This window comes from Cavia porcellus, unplaced genomic scaffold (assembly GCF_034190915.1).
Source record: "Cavia porcellus strain 051 isolate PalLab524CR breed Dunkin Hartley unplaced genomic scaffold, mCavPor4.1 scaffold_6, whole genome shotgun sequence".
Taxonomy (NCBI): domain Eukaryota; kingdom Metazoa; phylum Chordata; class Mammalia; order Rodentia; family Caviidae; genus Cavia; species Cavia porcellus.
In genome coordinates, this window is record NW_026947489.1 from 65,511,394 (window position 1) to 65,530,666 (window position 19,273).

At 39.5% G+C, this 19,273-nt stretch overlaps 1 protein-coding gene across 8 annotated transcripts in view; it reads left to right on the top strand.

Moving 5' to 3' along the window:
• Positions 1–18,768: 18,768 nt before the first annotated feature.
• Usp32 (ubiquitin specific peptidase 32) overlaps positions 18,769–19,273 on the top strand; it is a 188,066-nt gene continuing 187,561 nt past the window's right edge. For 2 of the 8 annotated variants that reach the window (XM_063250894.1, XM_063250893.1), the window contains exon 1: positions 18,770–19,005. In XM_063250894.1, coding sequence (XP_063106964.1) covers positions 18,948–19,005 — 58 coding nt within the window. In that variant the 5' untranslated portion in view covers positions 18,770–18,947. Of the gene's footprint in view, positions 19,006–19,273 lie in introns of all 8 variants that reach the window. The other 6 variants (XM_063250889.1, XM_063250895.1, XM_063250891.1 and 3 more) reach the window with 4 other exon arrangements.

Below are 19,273 nucleotides of genomic sequence, written 5' to 3' on the forward strand. Positions count from 1 at the left end.
TAGTTTCTTCCTGGGTCAAGAGGATCTATCACCTTCCATCTGGTCTTCTCCAGGCTGCTATATTCCCGCATTTGAGCTGTTTTTCTCAGAGAGGCTTTTTTTTTTTTTTTTTTTAATCAGTACCAGGGAGCAAACTCACAACCGCCTGCTTGCAAGGCAGGTGCTTATGCCGCTGAGCTAAATCCCCAGCCCCCTCAGAGAGGCTTTGCTGCTTATTGATCTGCCATTTTCCCAGCTTCCTGTATGTGTATGTATGTATATATATATATATATATATATATATATAGCTTTTTTCCTCTCTTATCTTTTCCTCTGTCCAGTTGTTCTTTCCTTTTGAACAGTTTCTTTCACTTTCACTCTCACAAGATCTATTGTACATTTTGGATATTACTTTTTCAGCTTTTTACGCTAGGGAGAAAATATATTTACACATATGAGTCTGATTTATTTCACTTTTGAGTATGGTCTCAAGTTACATCCATTTATCCATAAAAGTGTCAAGTTTATTCTTTTTATGACTAAGTAGTACTCTATTATATAAAAATGCCACATCTTTTTTATCCATTCTGTGGTTGATGAGCATTTAGGTTGTTTCCAAGATTTAGCTATTACAAATTGTGCTGCTATAAACATGGGTGCACATATATCACTGTGGTACAATGTCTTCAGTTCTTCTGAAAAGAAGGGGAATAGATGGATTGAATGGGATCTCCAATCCTAGTTTTTTGGGACTTGCCACACTGATTTCCATAGTGGTTGCACCAGTCTGAACTCTGACCGACAGTGGAGAAGGATTCCTTTTTCCTTAAAGCCCCTCCAGAGTTTGTAACTGGTTGAATTCTTGATGATAGTTATTCTTTCTGAATGAGATGGAATCTCATCCAAAAAGAATGTTTTAATTTTGCATTTCTCAAATGACCAGTGATGTTGAACATTTTTTCATATATTTACTTTCCATTTGTATTTCTTCATCTGAGAAGTACATATTCCTTTTAGAAGCCCATTTTTGGATTAGGCCTGAATTTGGGGGACCCCAATTATTTTTAATTCTTTATATGTTCTAGGTAGAATTCCTTTGTGGGATAGCTGGCTAAATTTTTTTCCCATTCTTTGGGTTTTCTTTTTACTCTGTTGGTGGTTTCTTTTGATGTGCAAAAACTTTGAGATGAGATCCCAGTTCTTGACTCTTTGAAGTAGTTCCCATGTAGTTGTGATTTGTTTATGTATCCTCTGCCTACTCTTGTGTCTCAAGAATTCTACCTACCTTATTTTTCAGTAGAGGTAGTGTTTCTGTTTTATTTTATTTTATTTTATTTTATTTTATTGGTACTGGGGATCAAACTCATGACCTTGTACTTGCCAGGCAGATGCCTATGCTGCTGAGCCAAATCCCCAGCATGTTTCTGTTTTAATATTTAGCTCTTTGGTCCATTTTGACTTTAGTGCGTGGTGATAGGAGTTGGTCTAGTTTTAGTCTTCTGATGTGGAAAGTCAGTTTTTAAAATCACTATTTATTAAAAAGGCTGTCTTTCTTCCAGGGAACATATTTGGCCCCTTTGTCAAAGAGAAGGTGGCTGAGTGTGTGTCTACATCTTTTAATCTGTTCCACTGATCCTCAGATCTTTTTTGTTTTTTGCCAGTACCATATTGATTTTATCACAGTAGCTTTGTAATATAATTTCAAGTCAGGGATTGTGATGTGATATCTTTCCTTTGTTGCCCAGGATTGTCTTTGCTACTCTAGGTATATTCTGTTTCCAAATCAATTTTAGGAATGCATTCTCTAGATCTGTAAGGTATGCTAATGGTATTTTGATTGAAATTGCATTAAATCTGTATAGCAGTTTTGGGAATAAGGGCATTTTCACAAAGTTAGTTCTTCCTATCCATGAACAAAGGATATTTCCACATTCTTTTTTTTTTTTTTTTTTTGGTTCTGGGGATCAAATTCATGACCTTGTGCTTGCCAGGTGCTTGTGCCACTCAGCTAAATCCCCAGCCCCTATTCAAAAATTTTAAGTTAGAGTACTCTATTTCTTTTCTCTCTTTCTTTTTTCTCTTTCTTTTCTCTCTCTCTTTCTGTTTCTCTCTTTCTCTCTCTCTCTCTCTCTCTCTCTCTCTCTCTCTCTCTCTCTCTCTCTCTCTTTCTTTCTTGTGTCAGGAATCAAACTCATGACCCTGCACTTGTCAGGCAGGTACTTGCCCCACTGAAGCTGAATCCCTGGCCTTCAAAGTTTTTATAACTTTTTAATTCAGCTTTAGTAATGCATATGTTTCTAGGAATTTGTCCATTTCTTCTGTGTTTTCCAGCCTATGCAAATAAAGATTTTCAAAGTAAGCATTGATGATCTTTTGAATTTCCACAGGATCTGTAATGATTTCATCACTTTCATTTCTCATTGCATGAATTTAAGCTTTTTCTTAGCTTAAATCAGTAAGGTTGGCTAGGAATTTATAAATTTTATTTATTCTTTCAAAGCACCAACTCTTTGATTCATTAATTCTTTGTATTGTTTTCTTAGTCTCAATTGCACTAATTTCTGCTCTGATTTTTATAATCTCTTCTATGAGCTTTGGTCTTGACTTGCTCTTCTTTTTCTAGAAGCTTGAGGTGTATAAATTAGGTTTTTTTATTTGTGCTTATTTTGTTTTCCTGATGTTAGAATTTACTGCTATATATTTCCCTTTTGGGAATGCTTTTATCACACCCACAGATTCCAATATGTTATATTTGCATTTTTCTTTGATTATAGATATTGTTTAATTTCTTCTTTGATTTTATCTGTGACCCATTGGTTGTTCAGGAGGTTGTTATTTAATCTCCATGTGTTTATGTAATTTTTGCAGCTTCTTTTGCCATTAATTTCCAATTTTATTGCATATGGTTGGATAATATGCATGGAATAATTTCACTTCCTTTGAATTTACTAAGGCATGTTCTATGGGCTAGTATATGATCTATTTTAGAGAATGACCCATGTGCAGCTGAGAAGAATGTATATTTTGGTGTTGTTTAGTGGAACCCTCTGTAAACATCTAGTAAGAGCAGTTGTTCACAGGTTTGATTCAGTTCTGTTATTTCTTTGCTGTCTTACTATCTAGTTGATCTATCTCTTTGTGACAATGGGGTCTTAAGTTATGTTACAAGTGTGTTATTGCATTTTTTATTTTTCATGTCTATTAATATTTGTCTCATATAATTGGGTGCTCCTGTATTTGGTGCTTATGTATTTATGATTGTTATCTATTCCTCTTGAATTTTTCCCCTAAAAAGTATATAATGACCTTCTTTATCTCTTTTGATCATTTTTGGTTTGAAGTTCACATTGTCTGCAAACAGAATAGCTACCCCTCCTTTTTTCTGGGTTCCTGTTGCATGGAATATTGTTTTACAACCTTTGACTTTCAGTCTATGAATTTCTTTTTGAGTTAAATGTGTTTCTTATATATAGCATATTGTTGGATCATGTTTCTTTTTCTTTTTTTGTATTTTTACCAGTAACAGGAATCGAACTCATGACCACACACTTGCGATGCAGGCTCTTACGCCGCTGAGCTAAATCCCCAGCCCCCGGATCATGTTTTTGATTTGTTCTGCCAATTAATTTCTTTTTATTGGTGAATTGAGGCCATTTACATTGGTAGTTATAACTGACATATTGGCTTATCTTTGTCATGTTATTTTCCTATTGTTGGTTCCTTGCTTTTCCCTTCTATTTAATTGCTTATCCAGCCTGATGGCTTTGTTTTTTCTGTTGTCTTTCTGGGAGTTGTGGTCATTTTTATCTCTATCTAGAATATCTTTCAGTACTCTTTCTAGGGTTAGTTTGGTGGACATGAATTTCTTTAGGTGTTCTTTATCAAAGAAGTGTCTTCTTTCACCATTAATTTTGAAAGATACTTTTGCTGGGTATATCAATCTTAGTTGGAAGTTGTTTTCTTTCAGGACTTGAAATACTTCACTCCAAGCTCTTCTTGACTAGACAGTTTGTGTAGAGAAGTCAGTAGTGAGTCTAATGGGCTTTCCTAGATAGGTGATCTGGTTTTTGCTCTAAGCTTTTTTTTTTTTTTTTTTTTTTTTGGTACCAGGGATTGAACTCACAACCTCAGATTCCCAGGCAGGCACTATGTCACTGAGCTTAATCCCTGGCCCCTCTCTAAAAGCTTTTAGTATTCTTTTTTGTGCCAAATTCCTGCGATCTTGACTATTATATATCTGGCTGGGTGTAGATCTATTTTGGTTATGGCTGTTAGGAGTTCTCTATGTCTCACTTATCTGTGTGTAAGATTTTTGTTCCCATGCTGGGGAAATTTTCTATTACTTCAGCAAATAGTTTTTTTTTTTTTTAATTGGTACGGGGGATCAAACTCATGACTGCCTGCTTGCAAGGCAGGTGCTTATGCTGCTGAGCTACATCCCCAGCCCCTAACAAATAAGTTTTTTAATGTTACTTGCACTGACTCCTGTTTTTTCATTGACACTTATCAATTTTATATGTTTTTCTTTACATCATCTTGGAGCTGTCAAATTGCTATTTCATCACCCCTTATTATTTTTAAGAGCTCTTTCCTTTTGTGATTTCTAGTTGTGATCCTGGCTTTGGTGTCTGAAGTCTATCTTGAGTTTCATTCAAGTGGTTACGTTCAGGTTTCAGTGGAATTTTTAATTTTCTGGATATCTTTTTTGAATCATTTTCATGCATTCTATTTCTTCTCTATATTGTTCATTCAAGGTTTCCATCATTTTGCTATGCTCCTATATATATATATTTTTTTTAAATTTATGTCTTTTCTAGCTAGCCTGAGCAATTCCTTCATTCAGAGTGTCATTTCTTTTTTTATCTGACAGATTATTTCTGATCTGATTTGCTCTATAGCCTTGTGGATTTGTTTCTTTACTTGCTATCTTTTCTGAAATTTCAGGTGTGTGTCTTCCAATGTATTCTATGTTGATGTCTCCTGTACTTGCTCTGAATGAACTGGAGGTCTGAGATTGCATTTTGCATTTTTGTCTTGTGATTTTCACCTTGGCTCATATTTTCAATCCTGTTAGTCTCATCCATCTATCGTGTGTGTCTTTGGGTCCTACTGTGTGGCTGGTGCTCACCCAGTTGCTGAGTCTCACAGTGTAAGGGAAGGGCCCATTACATGAATTCCTCTTGTAGAGCCAGTTAGGTGAGTCTTGGATTTTTCCTGGGCTGACTCCCTTAAGAGTATTGACGTGACTCAATTCATAGCTCATAGTGTTACTGAGACTTCAGATTTTTCAAGCTGCCAGGTCCATCTGTTCATGGGTTGCACTCCAGCTGGGACCCTCCTGTGTCACTGGGGGTCTTGCAGGCCCACCCAGGTTGGGTTGGAGAAGGCCGCACCAGTGCTCTTGCAGGCCTGCCCAGTGTCTTCCTGGTGGTGGGAGGGCTCACCTGTGCTCTTACTGCCTGCCAAGGTCCTCTGGGTGGGGGAAGGGCTCACCTGGACTCTGGCCATTTGATTCTTTTTTTAAAAAATTAATTATTTCTATTAGTACATATTTTAATTATGTAATGATCATATTCATCATTTGGAAATTTGCACATGTATATAGCACATATCAATTCCTTTTTTTTGGGGGGGGTCCCCTTATCCTTCAATCCTTTCCCCGCCCCCACTTATAAAAGTTCTTGTTATGGTTTGTGTCTAGGTGCCCTCCCCAAGCCTCATGCAATCATGGACGCAGCTGAATCTAACATTTGTGATTGGTTCATTGTCTAGCACTGGAATTGGTGGTTTGAGTGCTACACCTATCCAGGGGTGGAGCTGGCATACAGCATAAGGGAAGGAAGGGGTCATGCTTGGCTCCTCTTTTGCTCTGTTCACTATTACTGTTTGCGGTGGCCATGAATGGGGACCCCACCATGCCACTTTGCCTTGCAGTCAGCTGAGTATGGACTGAAACCTCCAAAATTGTAAGAAATAAACCTTTCCTTTCCTAATTTGGGGCATCAGGTATTTCATCTCAACAATGAGAGAAAAGTAACTAAGACAGTTCTACTTCCATTTTTCCCCTTTAGTTTTTTTTCTTTAAATCCCTTCTTTTCCTCTCCCCTCCCCTTACAATGAATTTTTTTTTCTTTGATTTTTGAGATAGAGTTTCACTATGTAGTTCAATCTGACTTTGAATTCACAATGTAATTCAGGCTGGACTTGAACTCATGGCAATTCTCCTGCCTCAGCTTCCCAAGTATTGGGATTATAGGTGTACATCACCACACTGGGCCCTCTATAGTTTCCTTTGAATAAATTATGCAGGAGTACTTTTCCCCACCTGGCTTCTTTTGCTTTGTGTTCCGGAATTCATTAATGTAGTTGCATGTTGATCTGAATCATAATACACTGTATGCAGATATATTTTGCTTGATTTGTTTTTTTGCAAGTGGCTATACAGACATTCCAATATTATTTGTTGAAGACATTCTTGAATTAATTTATCTAGTATTTTGAGACAAATGGCTTTAAATTCAACTGTTCAAAATAAAAAAAAAAATTATTGTCTCAAACAGTTTCTGTAGACCAAGAATGGGGCAGTGGGTTAGCTTTATGGTTTTGAGTTAGCATTCTTAGATCCTGCAGTGACAAATACCCACAGTGCTATGGTCATCTGAAGATGGCAAGGTGGGAGAGCCTCTTCCAAAGCCCTTCCCTCTGGTGCCTGCAACTGGGTATTGGCTGTGGAGAGGAGGCTTTTGGTCTTTATTATCTATGCAATGAGGGAGTCACTCCCTTTCTTCCATTTAATTATAAACAATACCCTATGGTTATTCCTGCTTCCATTGGCCTAATGATATAGGATGTATGTGATAGAACCTCAATTAATCTACATACTACAAGGGAAGTATAACTCCGAATCTACTAGCTGTCTGATATGATGAGTTTGTGTTCTCTAAAATCAAACAATGAAGGGGCCAGGAATTTAGCTTAGCAGCATAAGCGCTTGCCTGGCAAGCATGAGGTCCTAAGTTTGATCCCTGGTACCAAAAATAATAATAAAATAAATCTATGAAACAAAATATTAAAAAATCAAGCAATGAACCCTAGGAACAACAGAGGTTAAGGGTAGGAAGTACTGTGCATGCTTGCAATTCCAGCATTCAGGAGGCTGAGACAGGAGGACTTCTGTGAGTTCGAGGCCAGTTTGGGATACATAGTGAGTTCAAGGTCAGCCTGAACTACAGGATAAAACTCTGAATCAAAACAAAACAAAAGGAGGAGTAGAAAGTATTGTCAAGTACAGTGGCTCCCATACACTTGGTGGGAGTCTCAGGTAAGAGGATCACTGTGAGTTCAAGCCCAGGCTGAGCTACATAGTGAACTCAAGGCCAGCCTGAAGTACACCACTGCAAGACCTTGTCTCAAAAAAAAAAAAAAAAAAAAAAAAAAAAAAAAAAAAAAAAGAGTGGGAAACATTTATTGAGAGAAACAAAGTTTTTGAGAAGGGTCTTGCTATATAGGCCAGGCTGGCCTTGAATGCTTCACACGTTCTACCTCAGCTCCCCAAGGGCTGGGATTACGGGTGTGTGCCACCATGCCTGGCTAATGTGTTTTGTTTTAAACCACTAAGCTTGTAGTAACTTATTACTGAAGTAGAAAACTGGAACACTGTGTCATGAAAAACACTGTGCCTTTTTCTCATTGCTCCTTTTTTCTCTCTGTGGTTACCTCTTGGGGAAGCCATATTGAAGTTTTCATTTTAGATAGTGTTTTTCTTTTCTTTTTTTTTTTTTTTTTTTTTTTTTGAGACAAGGTCTCGCTATGTAGTTTAGGCTGGTCTTAAACTCACTATGTAGCCTAGGCTGGCCTTGAACTCTCAGCAGTCCTGTTGCTTCAGCTTCCCGAGTTCTGGGGTTATAGGCATGTGCCTTCATGCCTGGTCTGCAATCTTCTGTTTAAAAAGTTTTTTTGTTTTTACTTTTTATTTTTATTTTTATTTTTTGTCTTTTTCTTTTTTATTGGTACCGGGGATTGAACTCATGACTGCCTGCTTGCAAGGCAGGTGCTTATGCCGCTGAGCTAAATCCCCAGCCCCTCTGTTTTTATTTTTTAATAGTACATGTTTGGGCTGGGGGTTTAGCTCAGTGGCACAAGTACTTGTCTGGCAAGCTTGAGGTCATGAGTTCGATCCTCGGTACAAACTGGGCCAGGGATTTACCTCAGCAGCACAGCGCCTGCCTGGCAAGTGTGAGGTCCTGAGTTCAATTCCCAGTACCAATACCAAAAAATAAAACAAAAAAAAATAGCACATGTTAGTAGTATATGTCTTTGCATTCCTTGTATGGAGTTGGTACATGTATATAACAAATACATCCTAATTCTTTTTTTCCAACTCCTTATATAGTCTTTAATTCACTTTCAGACTATTTTGGTGTTTGATTATTTATTTGTTTGTAGCACTATAGATCAAACCCAAAGGCTGATGTATGCTAGCTAAGCACTCATCTACTGAGTACCCTCTCCAACTTGGCCCAGTTTGATATTTTTGAGACTTTTTGTTTTTGCTTTGTTTTGTTTTTTGAGACAGGATCTCACTATGTAGTTGTTCAGGGTAGTCTTGAACTCACTATGTAGCCCAGGCTGACCTCCAACTCCACAGTGATCCTCCTGCCTCAAGTCTCCCAAGTACAGATTATAGATGTGCTCCACCATGCCTGGCTTGAGGCTTGTTTCTGACTATGGTGGAATTCAGATAAGTACATCTACCATATACTTTATTCTCATACCAGTTTAGACCTGTTACAAAGGTTTGATTTTTCTGTGACCTCTGAACTTCTTGAGCGGGCTCTGAGGTATTTCTACTCAAATCAGTTAGATTCAAATGTTTTCCATTCCTGTCTGACCTCTGGGAACTGTTCAGTTATATCTTCATTTGCTCTTTGTTCAGCTTATATATGGGCACATTAATATTCAGCAGAGACAAAGCCTTAGGCAGATTTTTGTAGCTATTTCTATTCTATGTAGCAACTTCTACCTATTTCAGGGTCTGTGAACTCAGATCACTGTGTCCTCAGCTCAGGGAGACTGCATGTTCTGATCCCGTGATGCAGACTGTCTCTGAGATACAAAGCCAGGGCAAATACTGAAACTGCCTCCTGTGTTTTCCTTCTTACATTAATGTCAGCTCTACACTGCCTGCTGCCCAATGTCTAAAAACAGTAGTTTTATATATTTTTGTTTAGCTTCCTAGTTGTATATGGCAGAAGAATAAATATGGCTTTTTTGAATTCCACCATAGTCAGAAACAAACATGCTCTGCTTCTTTGGGATTTGGTTCTAATAAGCCAGTCTTTGAGAAACTGATTAACTTGACAAAATGTAGTTTATAATCCTAAAAATTCCTCTTCTAAAATGACTGTACCAAGAATATTGTCAACCTGTCAAGATTATATTTCACATTTCTCCAATTTCTTTCTTGCTTGCTCTCTCCCTCTTTCTTTTTTTCTTTTTGGTTTTTTGAGACAGGTTCTTGACACATAGTTCAGGTTGACTTTGAATTCACTAGGTAACTCAGTCTGGTCTTGAACTCTTGGTGATCCTCCTGCCTCAGTCTCCTGAGTGCTGGGATTGCAGGTGTTCACCAGCACACCCTGTTCATACTCCAATTTCCTTTTTTGTTTTTCTTTTTGGTGCCAGGGATCAAACTCATGACCTCGCGTTTGCCAAGCAGGCACGTATATCCCCAGCCCCCAAACTCCAATTTCTTAAACAAAAAGGTCTCTCAACAAATGTTTGGTGTATAACTGAATTACTGAATGAAATTATTTAAATTTATGTTTTTTCTAGGATCTGAAAGAAAGGCCTGAAAGATTTTGATTTTTCCTAAAGAATTTATCAACTTTTTGATTTATGATTCTAAGAAAAAACTAATCATTCTCATCAAGAGGAACAGGACCAATTTAATAAAGAGTATGTAATCAAAAAAAAAAAAAAACAAAAATAAAAACAAAAAAAAGAGTATGTAATCAATACATCTGTGGTGAAAGTTTGCCAATGTTCTCACCAAAGAAAAATAACTCACAAAGCAGTACTGTGCTTTAGTTCAGATTTCTTCCCCTAAGATAGTAAGGTTTTATAGGTTTTAAGCATGATATGGATCTAGACTGCCTGGGTTCAAATCCTAGTTTGACATTAATTTTATGATTTTGAGTAAGTTATTTAAACTCATTAGAGCTCAATTTTCTTTATTTGTAAAAAGGAGATGATAATAATAACATACCTCAGAAGCTTTTTTTTTTTTTTTTTTTTGTACCATGGATCAAACTCATGACTTCACACTTGCCAGGCAGGTGTTTGTGCCACTGAGCTAATCCCCAGCCCTCAGAGGCCATTTCGAGGTTTAAATACTTAACCAATATACATAAAACCTCTTAAACAAGTGTCTCACATTATTAAGAGCTTAATAAGTGCTAGCAGTTATTGTTAAATCATTTAGGAGTATTTGTTTTGACTATATATCTCTCTTACAAAATGAATTCCTTCCTTGCTATGGTTAACTACTTTTTTAAGGTGCTAAAACCTCTATTGTTGGCCTAAGGATTTCAGGATAATCATCTTTGAAAGAATAAAATTGTAAATATGCTGGTTATGAATAAATTGAAATTGAACTAGCCATCAGGTAGTAATAGTTTTTAAAATGATACTTTTTAGTAGGGAGTGTTCCTTGCTTGTTTGGGAATTGTGATACTAGTTACTGGTAACAGACTCACCTTTTGTTTGTATCCTTTTCAAACTGGAAACTTGAGAAGGTTCCATCTCAGCAGCCGCTATTTTTAGAATTTGTCTGCCCCGGAACACAATACTGGTGCTTCCAGGAAGCTAATCCCAGTCTCTTTGTTATAGGGAGGCTGGGTGTATCCTGCACCTCCAATTTCTCTATAAGCCTAAGGAACATTCAAGAGACCTCCATAAGGTGGGCAATTCAAGGAGTGCTGAAAAGATGAATTTCAGTTTGTCGAGGTTTCTCCACTCAAAGAGGCATTTGTGGTGAAACTAGCTTTTTGAGGAAATGGGATCTGTCTTCATATAGACATTTGGTAGATATCTGGGCCCTCATCAGTGAAGCAGTCACAAAGCTCTAGCCAGGGCCTAGGGGTAGGGAAATAATCTCTAGAAATATATGTGTTCATATTCACAGAAATATGTATGTCTATGCATGTGTGTTGAAAAAGCTTTTTTCTACTTTGAACCATTTGAAAGTAAGTTTCATATATTTCCTATGAATAAACTTAGTGTACATTTACTAAGGACAAGGTATTCAAGTCAAAAGTCACTGTGTTTAAGGGATTGCACCTGAGGCACCCAGGTCTCATCTGGACCTGATCTAGATGACGAGCCATAGACTCCAGGTCCATACCTCACATATAAGAGGAGTTTTGGACCAAGGGTAAATGTATCTTGCAATGTGGGAGGGATCTAAACCATGATCCAAAGGCAAACCATTACGGCAATATTTCTAGGGATTATTTCCTTTCTGCATGAATCTGGACAGAACCATACAACTGCTTCAGTGACTAGAATGCAGCAGCAGTGACACCAGGTCACACTTGTGGCTAGCAGCCAGGTGTGGTGGTGGTGCATGTGTGTAATCCCAGTGTTAAGGCAGCTGAGTTAGATAAAAATATTATTGGCAGTCAGACAGGGCTAGGCCCTTGAAGAAGCCAGGGCAGAAGGCCAGAGACCTTGCAACCTTGGAGGAGACAGACAACTCCTCTGCAGATCAGACCTCAAGACAAAAGATGAAGCAAATACATCCACAACCTGAGGACTGATACTCTAAGTAGTTCTCTATCATCTTGAGGAAACCAGGAGTCACCATCCCTATCCCCTATAGGAAGAGTCACTGCTCTGTATGCATGCCTGCTTGCTATGTGACTTGCTTCCCATTTGTCCCTGATTTAAACCAATTTTACCTGATCAATTAATCTTATTAGTTGACCATAGTTCTGTCCCACTTTAGGTCCACCTTGTGAGCTCCCATTTTAGACCCACCTCATCTTGTGGGTTTTGCTGTATAAAATCCCTAGAAAAGGCAGGGTCTTTGGCAACCCACGTGGGACCCCTTCTGTTTCTCTCAGATAGAAGCTTTCTTTCTCTCAATAAATACATTCTGCTCTTAACCTCCATTGTTCCTAAAATTTGTTCTTGGATTTTAGAGAACACAAACTCGTATGGACACACAGTAGATCGGGAGTTTCATTCCCCTGCATCACTAGAATCATCTTTTCTTGCCATTCACAAGAATTGCTCCATTGTCTTCTTCAGAGTTGAGGCTAAATGTCATGGGTTTTTTGCTCCTTTTTGACCATCATAAATCTAACCTTCGTCTCAGAATTTCCTGTCTCCTTCCTCTGCACTTTTGCTCCATGGAACTATTGACATTATTTTATTTCTTGGTCCTTATCTCTTTATTAGAATGTTAATTGAATGAGAGTACAGGATTTATTATCTATGTTTTTTCTGTATCTTTAGTTGCCTAGAACCCAGTAGGCACTTTGGATTCATTAGCATGAATGAATGGCTTGTTTTTCTTTTTCTGAGGGGGGAGCATCGGGAATTAAAAAATGGCTTCCTTCTTATCCTTACATCCCCCAGGCTGCCCTCCCTTACCCCACTCTTCAGTTTGGACTAAACCCTCTTCCTGCTCTGGGTTCCTATAACATACCGTATTTATCTTGCTCATGGGTATTTCCCAGAGATTTTTTTTTTTAATCTTTTCTTTGTATATCTTTTGTTTGTTTGTTTGTTTTTTGGTACTGGGGATTGAACTCATGAACTTGCATTTGCTAGGCAGGTGCTTACACCACTGAGCTAAAAGCCCCAGCCCTTCTTTGTGTTTCTTAAGGTCTAACATGGGGAAAGGTGCTTTATAAATATTACAATGAGCTATTTACAATATTCATACTAAATGTTAGGGCAATGGGAGAAATCTAAGTAAGCATGAGACTTGCCAACTTCCTCATCTTTATGTGAATTTCCTTCCTCTTTCTAAGAAACCCACATCTGATTCTCTCCTCCCACCCCTCCACTAGAGTACCAGTGATTGAACAGAGTTGCCAAAAAACTCTTATTCAAATCTACTTTATAGTTTTTAAATCCATTTGGAAGAAAATATTGGAATTTTTTTTTTTTTTTTTTTTTGACAGGGTCTCGCTATGTAGTTCAGACGAGGTTTGAGCTTACTGTGTAGCCCAGACTGGCCTCAAACTCAAGGAAATTCTCCTGTGTCAGTCTCCTGAGTGCTGGAATTGTAGGTGTGTGTGAACATTCCCAGCAATATTAGGCTTAAATTAAATTAATGAATTAGGGCTGAGGATTTAGCTCAGCGGCATAAGTGCCTGCCTTGCAAGCAGACAGTCGTGAGTTTGATCCCCGGTACCGATAAAAAAGAAAAAGACAAAAAAGAAAATTTAAATGATTCTCAGATGACAAGGGCAGTAAAAATAAATAAATAAATAAATTTTTTTTTTGTCTTTTTTTCATTTTTATCGGTACCAGAGACCGAACTCACGACCGCCTGCTTGCAAAGCAGGTGCTTATGCCGCTGAGCTAAATCCCCAGCCCTTGAATTATTGTTTTTGAGACAGGATTATTGTCTATGAGACAGGGTTAGCCTTGACCTTACTAAGTATCCTGGGCTGACCTTGAACTCACAATGATCATGATCCTCCTGCTTCAGTCTTCTGGGTGCTGGGAATTATAGGTAGGTGGCATCATGCCTAGTAATATTCAGATTTTAAAAAGATGTTAGAGGGTTGGGGATTTAGCTCAGTGGCATAAGTGCCTGCCTGGCAAGTTTGAGGCCCAGAGTTCCATTCCTGGTACCATCAATAAAACAAAACAAAAAGATGCTGTTAGATCAGTATCACCAAGTATAGTTTTACCTAAATCTGGAATACTAATCACATATTGTATATGTAGCTTAATTTCCTAACTTTTTAAAATACTCTAATCATATACTTCATCCTCACTCCCACTGTAAATCCCTAAGATGTTACAGATTATTGCCACAATTATTAGCTATTAAACATCCAGATATAGGCATATCTCTCAAAATTTTGAACATTAATATATTCTTGGGTTTTAGATAGTTATAAATCAAAAAAGCATAGTCTAGAAGTGGAGAATTAAAAAAAACAGCAGACCAGTAGTTCAGTGAAAGATGGAAAACAGAATCACCACATGGACAGGAAAGAAAAATTGAGCCCGGAATTAAAAACATTCTGACATTTTGTAGTCCCAGGTACTTTGGAGATTAAATTGGGAGAATCATTTGATCCCATGAATTTGAGACCAGCCTGGGCAAGACTCCAGCTCGAAAACAAACAAAATCAGTTTTGAGCTGGCTAGAAAGCATACATTCCAAGAGATAACAAGATGATATAATTTAAAAACTAGGAAAGGGCTAAAATGGAGTTTAGATTTCTCATCTAGAAGACGAAGAAATTTCAGTCAAGTGTACACAGCTAGAGTTGGCATATTAGAATGATAAACTGGACTTCAGTTGACAAAATTATATATGACTGGGGCCAGGGATTTAGCTCAGCGGCATAAATGCCTGACTGGCAAGCACAAATGATTTCGATCCCCAGTACCAAAACAAAACAAAACAAAACAAAACAAAACAAAAAAATTACATGTGTTCTAAAATTGAAATAAGACATAGTCTGTTGAGTGGTAGTGAACCTTTTAGATATGAGTACCCAAATTGCAATCCAAACCCACTTGTTTATTGAAAAGTGCCAATAGTGCAATTAAACTTGAATGAGGTTTTAGTTCAAAAAAAAAAAAAAAAAACAACTTATACAATAACATCTTTCATCTTAAAGAAAAACAAATAACACCCGTACCATAGTCTCGCCACCACTGGTATGCATTCAACCTATGTAAGGAGAATGTGTTTTAATTGTCAATGAGAATGCAACTGATATATTCATTTTCAAGCTTGTGGTTTGTGTTTTTCTGGAAACAACTGGCCTAACAATACAATCTAGCTGCCACATAAGAAGGATTAAGATCAGAGGAAGACTAACAGGAAGCTACTTGATTTTTCAGAAGCTAACAAGAAAAAGCCACCACTGGAGGTCCTGACTATAAGATTCATTTTATTAGCTGGGGATATAGTGGCACAATGTCCAGTACCAAATAAAGAAAAAAGAAAAAAAGGAAAAAATGCATTTCTTCACTTTTGTAAACTATTAATTTGAAAGAAATACAAGAAGGGTGTGGTGGCACACACCTATAATCTAATATTAGGAGGCTGAGCCTGTAGGATTGCCAAATTCCACTCTGGCCTGGGAAATTTAGCAATGTTGTGAGACCTTGTCTCAAAAATGCAAAGCACAAAACATCCTAGCTTCAATCCTCAGTATAAAAAAACCATAAATAAATGAGTTGTAATGTAAATAAAAATGTAACACAAGTGACTACATTTTTATTTTGTGTCACTGTAAGTCCACAGTACTGGGAAATGAGTTATTGTGTAGTCACACTTCATAGAGTATTGGCCTCATTGCAGCAATTAGGTTATACACAGACCAGGGGCTGTCCCACTCTATTAATTTGGCCTATCTCTAGTTTAGCTAAACTGGGGCTGGGGATTTAGCTCAACAGGCATAAGCGCCTGCCTTGCAAGCACAAAGTCGTGAGTTTGATCCCTGGTACCAATTAAAAAAAAAAAAAGTTAGTTTAGCTAAACTGCTTTGGCAAGTACTAAAACACTGTCCTACCTTATATCATTTCTCTCCAAGTCCAAACTGAGAAACACTATCATTTGGGTTGCTCAACTGGAAGTAGAAATTACATCTGCCATCCTTTTAGTATCTATATGGACAACCCTTTCACAGGTATGTAATTATAGTTAAACCAGTGGTTTCCTAAGTATCACTCAATGCTTGAAGTGAGTTGGCTGGCCAACTGGTCAATGGATTAAGTGAAACTGAACAAAGTAAATGATTAATGGAATTCCTTTCAGCAAGATGAGTAGACTTTAGATTTTCTACATCATCAAATTTAAGTTCTGCATCAATTTTGTTATAGATGGATGTTTAACATCTGAATGCTTGATGCTGTGTAATACAAACCAAAAGGCAGGTTTTGATCCAAGCTTAACATTTAAAATTCCCATCAGACATAACTATCTGCCTCACTGCCTTCAATAATATGTTTAATTTAACTCAGACAAGGAAGAAATAGCATTTCTTAGTTTAGTTTGCTATCAATTTACAATTTTTAGAAGTATTTAACCCATGATAAAATCTGCGATGGAGTGAAAATTTTTATGGCTGTAGGGAAATCCAGGTCTGAAACTTAAGTCCAACATTTTAAATGTTTCTCTGTGTTATTACTGCTCTAATGCTTATAATATTTTTATTCTGTTCTTTTCTGAGTATTTGGTAATAATTTAGCTCCTGAGATAAACTCTAACACCAGTCTCATATTTCTTTTTTTTTCTTTTGCTTTTTGGTACCAGGGATTGAACTCACAACGTTGTACTTGCCAGGCAGGTGCTTACATGACTGAGCTAAATCCCCAGCCTCTGGGCCCATCTTTCAAGTGGGGCAAGAAAATAATTTGGCTTCAACTCCAATGTAGCCTGGTATGTAGTGCACACCTGTAATCCCAGCACTCAGGAGGGTGAGGCAGGAGAACTGCTGTGAGTTCAAGCCTCAGCCAGCTTGAATCACAGAGTGAGACCCTGCCTCCAAAACAAAACAAAATAAAACAAAACAAAACAAACTCCAAAGTAAATCAGTTGGCAACTAAATGTCCAGGCTTTGTGTGTGTGTGTGTGGGGTGTCATCTATAGATACCGATTATTTAGGACACCAATAACAACCATAATATGTTGAAAATGAACTTTTTTTTGAAAGTGAACTCCTGAGGGGCTTTCTTCCAGAGCTTCACCTGCTCTGAAAACTGATTTTCCACGAATTTTAATCATCTCAATTCAGAACTCACACACAAAAAATTTAGAACTCACTATTCAGGCTGAAGATGACTGAATTTTGTCTGAAGAAGGCCATTTATATCAAAATAAAGATCTGGAAATTAAAGGCTTTGAAATGCATTCCCAACTGCTTGATTCACAGCCATGTTGTAAGGGAACTAATCTGAGGTCTTAAAATTAACTGCCTCACAGTGAACTGGAAAGGGCAGCACTGTGACTAATGCAACTAAAGCTGCTGATCTGGTCTGCCAGGAAAGGTGAGTAGAGAAACAAGAGTTCTACTTCTTTCTCTGGCAGGGCCTAGGAGAATCTGTTGGCTTTAGGAACTAAGATCCTTTCGCAGGCCCTAAAGTACCTAATTGGTACCTTGAATCTAATCTAATCTAAGTGGTTATTTTTCAATGTTGTTTCCTTATCCAGAAGCTTTATACTGTGACTTTCAGAGTGAAGATGAGAGAAAATAAAGTTGTTAAAGTTGAAGGAAAGGAAAAATAAATACTCCTTCATCGAACTGATACACGAGATTTTGTTTACTCATTCAGGGTACTTGGGTTCTTTTCATCTTTGGCTACTGTGCGTAATGCTGCTACAAACACGGGGGACAAATAAGCTGTGTCCATTTGAAGTACTTGGGGCATCCACTCAGAAGTGGAAATGCTGATCGTATGGTAAATTTGGGCGAGAGTAATATATAGCACCACACAATGAGCCTGGAAAACACGCTAATGACATACACCAGTTACAGAGTGGAAAGACAGTTCCGTTTATAGGAAATAAGCTTGAGTAGTCAAATTAAGAGACAAAGCAGGAGTGGTCGCCACGGTCTGGGAAGAAGGGGAACCAGCGATTACTGGTGGCCAGTTTCCTTTCTGCTTAGTAAGTTCTAAAGAGATGAGATAATGGATGCACAAGGACGTAAACGTACTTAATGCCACGGAATTCTCACTTTAAAACTGCTAAAACGATTAAAATGTTTTTACCACAATCAAAAAACAAGTTGCCGCCTAGAACCGTCCTATTTGTGGACGAAGGCAACTCTTGCAATGAAGCAAGATGATTATCCTTGAGCAGTGAGGTCCCCAAACTACTCGTGTAAGAAAGAGGCAGCTCTGGAGGCCGAGGTGCCGGGTGGAAGGAAAACCCGAGCACGAGTGGGTGAGACGACATTCTCCACTTCGCGACAGGTTCGCTTCCCCTAGGGATCTCCTCGCCGGGGTAAGAATTCTTTCGTCACAGGGACGCCTTGGGAGGCTTCTTTCCTTTCACAACTTCCTCTACCCAACGTCCTCTGAACGTCAAGAGCTCCCAACCTGCCCATTCCTTCCTCAGGAGCTGCACGCCTCAGACCTGGATCTTTAGCATTCTGTCCACTCGCATTCTAGGGAGGGGCTCGGCCGGGCTGCACCAACCGTCAGCCGACCCCGCCCAAGGGGGCGGGAGGCACAGGCCTCAAACGCCCCGGAAGTCCCCACTTTTCCTCCCGGGTGGAGGCGCACCCGCGCGACTCACGGCCTGAGATTGGCGGGCAGGAGGAATGACGCATTACGTGAGGCGATGAGGCTCCTCCCCTGAGATCCTGCGTGCTGTTAGCGTGGGGCGGGGCGGAGGGTGGGCCTAGGCGGCCATTACCCGGAACGGTCTCGGGCTTGGGGTCAGGTGACCCACAGCTGGGCTCGCGGAAGAAGGGTGGCGAGGGGAGTGAAGAGAGTGTGAGAAGAGAAAGGGAGGAGAAAGGAGAAGGGCGGAGTAGGAGGGAGGGGAAGGGGGCGGGACTGGAGTGAGTCACGTGATTCGCCATGGAGGCGGTGGCGGCACCCGGGAGGAGCCGCCGGGGCAGAAGCCGCACTTGTTAGTGTCGGGGGAGGAAGGGGTCGGGGGACGCCGACAGCAACAGCCGGGGACACCGAGGACAGAGTGAGAGGGGGTGGGGGCAGGACCAGGCTCCGACCCCCAGCCGAGGGATGAGGGGAGTATGGGCGCCAAGGAGTCACGGATCGGATTCCTCAGCTACGAGGAGGCGCTGAGGAGAGGTGAGGGGGAGGGGTCTGGGCGAGCTGCCGGGGAGGCGGGCGACGGGCTGCCCGCGGGTGGGTGGCCGCGGGACGGAGTGGGGTGGAGGGCGCGCGAGGCGGAAGGGGAGGACGGCCGGTGCGGGGACCACTGTGGGGGCAGGAGAGAGAGGTCGTATGGGAAGCGGTGTTTGGGTATTGGCACCGTGTGGAAGGGGGCGAAGCTTTGCGCGAGAGAGGGGGCTAAGGCGGGGACCTGGCCATACCTGACGTCCCCGGTGCTGTTGTT